This window comes from Manis pentadactyla, chromosome 4, assembly GCF_030020395.1.
Source record: "Manis pentadactyla isolate mManPen7 chromosome 4, mManPen7.hap1, whole genome shotgun sequence".
NCBI lineage: Eukaryota > Metazoa > Chordata > Mammalia > Pholidota > Manidae > Manis > Manis pentadactyla.
Window position 1 is genome coordinate 153,346,755 of NC_080022.1, and position 8,942 is coordinate 153,355,696.

Consider the following 8,942-nt stretch of genomic DNA (forward strand, 5'->3'; position numbering starts at 1 on the left):
ATGAGGACAGAGAGTTTGAGAAATTCTCCTCTAAGACATATAAAAGCAAAATAAATTGGTTTAGGTATATCTAAAACTTCTTCACATTAAGAGTCTAAGTCTTCTGAGTCTTTTTTTTTTTTCTTGCTTTGGATTTTTCTGTTTGTTATTCAAGTGTTTTTCTTAATTGTGGACTAACTTACATACAATGAAATACACAGATCTTAAATGTATAGTTGGATCAGATTTGACAAATGTGCACAGCCATGTAGCCTACACCCCACTAATATATGGAGTATTTTCATCACCCCCTGAAGGTTCATCTGTTCCCTTCATGGTCAGTCCCCTGATCTGATTACAAAAAGGTCCACTGATCTATTTTGCATAGATTTCCATCACCATAGAGTTGCTTGTTCTAGAACTTTATATAAATGAAATTATGTAGTATATATGTGTTCTTGTGTCTGGCTTCTTTTACTTAGCATGTTTTCAAAATTCATCTGTGTTATATCAGTTTGATCCCCTTTATTGATGACTAATATTTCCTTTTATTAATATACCATAACTTTTAACATCCATTTTCTAGTTTATAGACAAATGCTATTTCCAGTTTGGGTTAATATGAATAGAGCTACTATGAATATTTTTTGTATAAGACTTTTGTTAACATGTTTTCATTTCTCACTGATAAATACCTAGGAGTTGAATGCAAGTTTATATAATAGATGTATACAGTTGATCCTTGAATAATGCAAGGTTTAGGGGTCACTGACCTCCTGTGCAGCTAGAAATCTCCATAAAACTTTTGACTCCCCAGAAAGTTAACTATTAATAGCTTGTTGACCAGAAAGAAGCCTTACCGAGAAGTGAATTAATACATATTTTGTATATGTATTACATACTATATTCTTACAATAAACTAGAGAAAATAAAATGTTAAGAAAATCGTAAGGAAGAGAAAATACATTTACAATAATGTACTGTATCTGTTGATACTGTAAGTTTACATTGTCCATTTATAAGATGAATTCTGTCAGCAATTATATCAATATTGTCTTATATGATAAAAAAACATGGTAGATGTTATACATAGTACACCAGACATCAAATATGGAAAGATAATGTAAAAAGGACATTCATGTGTATATACAGGTATATGATTTATGCATTGATAACAAAGAAATAGCAATATGATTGTTTTAGGGTCACCTGGTCTATACACAAATGAATAAATCTTTATAAAATTTGTATGACATACAGTATCACAGTCATATTCATAACACAGTATTAGAAACATTGTTAGGTATTTTAAGAAACCACTTACCTGTATTGATAGGTTGATACGCAGTTTCTCCAATTATTAGGCATACTGTACAGTAATGAAATTCTTTGAAAGAAGTTATAAAACAGTGAGAAAACTAATGTAATATTAATTTCATATTAACTATCACTCAGCTTATGCTCACATAAAGGCAGGCTATCCACTCCCAACCAAGTCTTGCACATGATGTTCTTTGCGATGAATACTTAGGTGACAATTGTAATGACACAAAACATCTCAGACAGCTCTTCCCCTACAGTTTTTTCACACACACACAAATACACAACAGATAAGGTTATTAACTGTATGACAGGGTGATTTATTTTACTATTCATTAAGTGGAAGTGGATCATCAAAAAGGTCTTCATCCGCCTTTTTCACACTGAGTAGGCTGAAGAGGAGGAGAAGAAAGAGGAGAGCTTGCTGTCTCGGGGCTGGCAGAGGCCCAAGGGGTGGGGGAGGCCGGAGGGGAGGCAGGCTCGCTTGGTGTAGCTTTACAGAAACATATCACGATTTCTGTCTGACTTTTTGCTTCTTCACGTCTCTAAGAATGTTTCTAAACAGCACCAACCCTTCTTCCACCGTTTGCTTTAGTTTCAGTGCCTGTGTCATAGAAGAGTCCTGGTCATAAAAGAAGTAAAAAATAATTGACTTGAGTGATTGGAACCCTTCTGTCAGATTGTCTGTCAGGCTATGTTTGGGCGCTGCTGCTTCTGTGTCCTCCTCCTGGTCACCTGGTGCTGGTTCGGAGGCACTCGTTTCCATCAGACCATCCTCTTAAGTCCTCTGCTGTGCGTCTGTTAGCTCTTTAATTTGTTAAAGACCCATAACTCGAAACCCTTTATCTGCCCCCTCCTTTTTTGTCATATCCACAATGTCTTTCATGATTTCCTTGACTGGCTCTGTCGTAAATCCCCTCAACTTATGCATAACATCTGGATAGTTTTCTCCAACAAGAATTTATTGTTTCAGGCCTGATGGGTTTCATGGCTTTTTCTGTAACAACGTTGGCATCTTCAGTGGTGTAATCCTTCCAGATTTTCATGATATTTTCTCTATTGGGGTTCTTTTCCATAGCTTTGACAATCCTGCCCATAGAGTACCATGTGTAATTAGCCTTCAGAGTTCTCACTCCCTGATCTAAAGGCTGAATCAGAGACACTGTGCTCAGGGCCAAGGAGACCACTTTGACACCTTAGGTATTGAACAGGGTTCTGGATCGATAGGGACGTTGCCCGCTATCAGAAGAACTTTAAAAGCAGTTCTTACTGACAAGGTTCTTCCTGATGTCAGGGCAAAGCATTGATGGAACCAGTCCAGAAAAAGGGTTCTCATTGTCCATGCCTTCTTGTACAACTAAAAGACTGGCAGCTGGTGTTTATCTTTTCCCTTCGGCCTCAGGGGTCAGCAGCTATATATGTAGAGGTGGTCCTGATCATAAGCTTGACTGCATTTGCTCACAGTAGAGTTAGCCTTTCCTTCCTACCTTTAAGCCTGGTGCTCACTTTTCTTCTTTTCTAATAAATGTCCTTTGTGACTTTTTTCCTGCAAGAGGGCACTTTCGTCTGTAACACCTATTCAAGGAGACTCTTTTCTCCTCAGGGATTTCTTTAATGGCATCTGGGAACTTGTTTGCTGCCTTTTGGTCAGCAGAAGCTGTTTCTCCTGTTGCCTTGACATTGTTTAAGCCAAAATTCTTTCTAAAATTATCAAACCGTCCTTTGCTGGTATTAAATTCTCCCACTTTAGATCCTTCACCTTCCTTTTGCTTTACATTGTCATTTAATGACTTCACTTTTTCTTGAATCATATATTAGGGTCTATCAGTATACCTTTCTTATAGCAGTCCTACACCTACATTAAAGCTGCATTTTCAATACAAGATAAAGAGGTATTTTTCAAAAAATGCAAGGTTTTTGCACCTGCTGGTGTAACTGTAGCGATGACTTCACAAATTTCCTTTTTTTACAATGGTCCTTCTACTGGATTCGTCTATCCTGAAATGGGCAACCACAGCTACAGACCTCAATCTGGAGTACATAGCAAGAAATTCCACTTTTTCTTGTGGTGTCATGACTTCTCTCTGCTGCTTGGGAGCACTTTCAGAATCACTAGTGGCACTTTACATGGACCCCCTGGTTTTTACTCAAGGTTTATGGTGTTGCACTAAACGTGATGAAAAATATGTGAGAACTGTGAGACATCACTTTTTACTAGACACGTACACAATTTATTGGAGAGATGAACTGCTCATGAGGTGATGATTAGCATCACATGGTATTTTAAGCAGATAGTTGTGACACGAGCTCATCGCAATAGCACAACAGGGCTAAGAAACTATTACAGTAGTACAGTACATACTTTAGTTAACTTAATGGAATTGTGATTTAAAACTATGACTTAATGTTCACACTTCTTTTGAATGTAAATATGTTGGTACCATATACAATGTGTGTCTGTGTGTGTAAGTTGTGGTAAATTTAAATTTTTTAATAGATTTGTATATATTTTATGGTGGCAAATGATAAAATAGACTAGTATCTACATATATTTTATGCATTCATTAAATGCCTTTTTCTCAGTTTTTTTGATATTTCTAGTCTATGTAGTTCATCTGTATTTTTTTTCAAATTGTTACAAACCTCCAAAATTTTTCCCAATATACTTACTGAAAAAAATCCACATATAAGTGGTCCTGTGCAGTTCAAACCCATGTTGTTCAAGGGTCAACTGTATTTTAACTTTAAAGAAATTAACAACTTTCCAAAGTTGGGACTTGCCCTTTTAAGCATTGGGCTACACTCTCCATGTTTCATTAAATTTATTGTAAGGAATGAAGTACATAATGCATGTAAAGGCCTTGGTGTGGTGCTTAGCATAGTAAGGGCTTGGCTTTTGCTACTGTTATTTACTCTCTCTAGCTAATAACTTCCAGATCTCTCTTTCTTGAGTACTAGACCTGTATTTCCATCTGCCTGCTTATATAACATCAGGACTTGGTGTCCCACAAGCAGCTCCAACTTAGCTTGTACCAAACTGCAGTCTTCTCCCCAAGCTCCATCCCTGAACTTTGTTCTTTCACATGCCTTAGTTACCAGGGTGAATCATTTGTTGCCCAAGTCCCTCCTCTGTGCCCACATCTAACCCAGGCCTGTCTGTTAAGCCTTAAACAGCTCTTTCTGGTGACCCTTTGTCTCCGTTGCCCACTGTTGATACCTTAGTTCTGGCCTTCACTATGTGTCTCCTGGATTGCTACAGTAGCCTTGTAACTGAGGCCCCCACCTGGAGGATTGCCATCTCCAATTCACTGCCTTTCACTGTGCCAGAGGGATCTACCCACAGTACAGACTACTCCTGTCATCCAGTTAGAACACTTAAACGACTTCCCAGGATAAAGCCTCATCCCCTTAAATTCCTTTCAAGGCCTTCATGCTCCAGCGTCATCTCCTAAACTCCTTTCCTAAATGTGGCTCCCACCCGCTAGAGTCCCAGCCTTTGGCTTAGAGGCCTGTGCTGCTTGTTCTCCATAAAATAAATACCCTTCCTTCCCCTACCTCATCCTAACCATCATCTTCACTGAGCATATACACATCAAGAGACTCAGCCAAGATGTTTCTATGTTGTAGGGAGCATTCTCTGCCATCAACCTCTTTTCCCCTTGGGTTGGTGCCTGGACCTCAGTACTTACCCTAGTGTGGCCTCCTGGCCCCCACTCTCAGAGAACAGGGGCTGTTTTTTGCTCATGCTAGCAACCCAGCACCTAAAACACTGCAGGTACTCAGTATATATTTGGGGACTTGAATAGTTATATCGGTGGTATTAGGGAGTTTATTTAATATGATGCTAGAGCTGTTGGGGATGAGTGGTCAGTGGGAGACAGCAGCAGCATTTGACGTTGCTGAGTTCTTACCCATTTGTCTTGTCCTCACAGCCTGATGAAAATTCGCTGGATTTTTCCTCTTGTATGCTACGGCCTGGGATTAAAAATGCTCAGGAACTTGCTTGTGGAGTGTGCCTTTTAAATGTGGACTCCAGGAGCCGGGTGAGTCACATGCCTTCCCCTTGCAGATGGCAGAGCACTTCCCTGACATGACCTGGGTGGACATCCCGTCTAGCCCACTTCGTTGCAAGGTCTGTGACCAGAGGTGGGGAGTTAGAAAGCCCTGAAATCTGACCACAGAAGCAGATACATTCTTTAAAAAGGGCAGGTGGGGAGCTATGGAAGGAATGGATGCAGTGCTTCCCTTTCTAAGAAGTGTGCTGAGTTGTGCCTGCAGCGCCCTGTGCACAGCAGGGTGGTAGAGGAAAGGTTAAGCCTATAAGGATTTGTTTGGCGGCAAGAGGCCCTGTTCTGGGAATTTTGTTGACCTTATGGTTTCAACATTATTGCAGAAAGAAGAGAAGCCTGAAGAAGAACATCCTAAAAAAGTATGAACCAGTCACACATTATCTTAGCATCTCCATCTTAATTTTGAGTGTGGAAGGCAAATCGGATGATCCCACTGCCTTGTTCCTATCATGAATCCTTACTGAGTCATCTTTGTTCCCATGTTTGATTTAATGACCTAACGTGTCTGTGTGGGTCCTCTTCTGTCTTGTTTGCATGCTTGTATCTCGTAATTGGCTTCTGGTTCTGGGGTTATCTTTCTCTGTGATGAACAGGGTAACAGAATGAGCAACTTCTGGAAGACTGGAAGTTGCAGTGACACACAGAATGAGATCAAAGAGCTTTAGGATTTGGCTGTTATCAGACAAAAACAAATTGCTTGTGTTTTGGAGTTTTGTTTTGCTTACCCACAGTGCTTAGAGAACACCCCAGGAAGTGGTAGAGGGTAGGACTGGCTGACTGTAACTTACCTACAAGTGTTATTCATCTGGATGTAATTCTTATGTGTTTAATATTTTTATTTCTTACAAACCTTAATATCTACTTGGACTTTAAATTATGTTGAATCAGTTATCAGCTCCAATAGCATTAGACACTGAGAGTTTTTAATCTTGTTTTCTTTCATAATAAGACTACAGTCAGCCACAGAAATTTAAGAATTACATGTTACAGGCAAATGCCAGCCTTAGGGGAAGGGCTTCCTTCAGCACAATGCCAGTTGAAAATTATTCACAGCCCTTGGCTACTTTAGTTCCCCTCCACTCCCCTCCTCCAGCCTCCCATAGCCTCTGTCTGCCTTTCCTAGGAAAGATTTGGCCTTCTTTTGCTGAAATTTAATGATAAAGGTTTTTTTATACCTTTAATTAGCAGTGAAAAACTTCCTCACTTGAATTCCTATAGCCACCTGATCGGCTTCTCTGTGTGCCAGTTTGGCCTCTGTGACCTGGAGGGGTGTGTGTGCTGGTTACTGATCAGCTCTTAGGTGCAGAAGACGCCTGACTTGCCCCACACATCTGTTTATTTCTGGCAGGCATTCAACTCTGAAACAGACAGTTTCAAGCTGTCATATGGAGGACACCAGTATCACGCCAGCTGTGCCAACTTCTGGATCAACTGTGTTGAACCAAAACCTCCTGGCCTTATCCTGCCTGATTTGCTCTGAAAAGATCCTCTATGAAGTACCAACTGGATTTTTTTTTTTTCCTGTCACACACCGTGGAGTGACAGGGACCAATAAATAGAATGCAAGTGCAACGTTCACCTCCGTGAATCTCTATGAAAAACTCTCAGAAAAGGGGGGCGGTGGGGGAAGCTGCAGGAGTTCCCAGTCATTCTTACAGACGACCTTTGTCCCCTAGTTCCCACTGTCAGTCTTTGGAATTTGAGGTCAAATTGACCTAACTAAACTGCATGACCAACCCAAACTGGAGATGTTTATCTCTAGTTCTGTCAAGATGTTTTAAAATATGGGCCACAATTTTATCTAAGGAATAATTTGCTGCTGCAGTGTTGAAACTGTGAAGAATTGCCATTTGAAGAAAAATACTGTTGTAGAACTAGAATTGGCAAGAATGTTTTGAGCCAGTGCTTATTTCTATCTAGAACACTTATTGTCCTGTGAAGTAGAATGCAGTTATCATCTACATTTAGCTTAATATGTGAAATGAATAAAAAGGGGAAATTGTGATAAACTTATATTCTTTTTATAGAAAAAATTCTCGTCTCCACTGGACAATGGCAGGTAGGTGAGGGCAGATTTCCCCAACTTTGCTGTTGCAACTGAACCAATTCCCTACTCCTTTTCTAAAACTATCAACTTTCAAGAAGACTTTTTCTCAAAACATGCCTGGGCATTTGCCGTGGAAAATGTCCATTTTGACAAAGGCCAAATCCTTGTGTATCAGGATGAATGTCCTTCCCCTTAGAAGTCTTCACTAAAGACCTTCTGTTTTATCTCAAACACAGACTATGACTGTGGTATTTCTTTCAGACAAGATTTGGGAAGGCAACTGAATAAAATCTCTCTGCAGTGGCCTCTGTCCAAATTCCAGAAATGACTGCATAAGGACCAATACTGCCTGACTTTGCAGTATCCATGTGAGAGACCTGAAAATCAACTCATGGTGAGAAGGTAGAGTTCTGACCTACTAAGGTGAACAGGAAGGTATTTATCTTTCTGTTCAGTAGAAGAAAATGTTTTAAAAACATTGAATTTTAGAAGGGAAAGCCTCATGATGTCTGATGTAGGGAGTTTTCTTTGCCACTAAACTGAATGCATAAAATCAGAAAAAGAAACCAAGTGATTGCAGACTGTGATGCTCCTGGAAAGAACATGCCGATGTGAGACACACATTTCTCTGAAGTGTTAATTATGTGCTTTGTAGAGAGATTTTGAATCTTTTATGTTTCACTTTGTATGACTTATGCTCGCTGATATAGAGTTTTTATTTATAAAATGAAAAGGGTGTTTTTGTCTATATAATTGCTGTACATGATTATTTTCCCTTCTCAGGACAAAGCTTGAGGGGAATTGTTTTGTTCCATTTTATACCTTTTACCTCCATCTTCTCCAAGGAAGGTATAGGACGTTTTCATTAAGTAGCCGTTGATGAGGCTTCTTCTTTACCTCGCTGTGTACCAGAATGCACAGAGATGTGTGGATGAGATAGATCTGTTTTTCTCATTTGTTCCAGATGATACTACCTCTAGCTACTAATGACTGAAATAGCTGTCTCTGAATTGTTACATTCAGAGCCTCTGTCTTCCACAGGGCTCCTGAAGTGTTAGGAGCACAAGTGGGCCAGTTTCTAGCAGGTTTTTGAGGCCTCTGTGCTCCACATGAGCAGCTCCTAGAGCTTCAGCATGGCACCAGAATTCAAGCACTTCTAATTGGTCTTGTACTTCCATAATAGATGGTAATAGCATCTACCTTGTGATAAGAATGTCTCCCAAATTGACAGAATTTACATTACTGAGACCTCTATTTTTTTTTAAATGCCACATGGACTATTAGCTTGTCACAATGGCCTGTATCAATGACATTTTTGGAAGTGTGCTCACCTGCTAATTAGATTGGTTTCCATTCCTAGATATAATCCTCAGGTAAAATCCCTAAGTATAATTACTGCTGACCTCACCAAGTATGGTAGATTTTACTCATTCCATGATTGGTACAATAGTAAAATACAGCGGATGAGTCAACCAAAAGCCTTTGCTATCAAAAGCATTCACTACTTTTATCATCTGCTTAATGGT

At 39.6% G+C, this 8,942-nt stretch overlaps 1 protein-coding gene and 1 long non-coding RNA gene across 18 annotated transcripts in view; one reads left to right on the forward strand and one right to left on the reverse strand.

Moving 5' to 3' along the window:
* Positions 1 to 6,945, forward strand: part of SYNRG (synergin gamma) — a 114,364-nt gene extending 107,419 nt beyond the window's left edge. For 11 of the 17 annotated variants that reach the window (XM_036911042.2, XM_036911037.2, XM_057501244.1 and 8 more), the window contains 3 exons: positions 5,232 to 5,342; positions 5,693 to 5,728; positions 6,718 to 6,945. In XM_036911042.2, the coding sequence (XP_036766937.2) occupies positions 5,232 to 5,342; positions 5,693 to 5,728; positions 6,718 to 6,849 (279 nt within the window). In that variant the 3' untranslated portion in view covers positions 6,850 to 6,945. The remainder of the gene's footprint in view (positions 1 to 5,231; positions 5,343 to 5,692; positions 5,729 to 6,717) is intronic. The other 6 variants (XM_057501246.1, XM_057501247.1, XM_036911038.2 and 3 more) reach the window with 1 other exon arrangement.
* On the reverse strand, positions 1,104 to 5,340 carry LOC130683533 (uncharacterized). The gene is made up of 2 exons (XR_008997298.1): positions 5,211 to 5,340; positions 1,104 to 1,921 (listed from the first exon to the last, which is right to left on the reverse strand). It is a non-coding gene; the product is annotated as an uncharacterized LOC130683533 (long non-coding RNA).
* Positions 6,946 to 8,942: the final 1,997 nt, after the last annotated feature.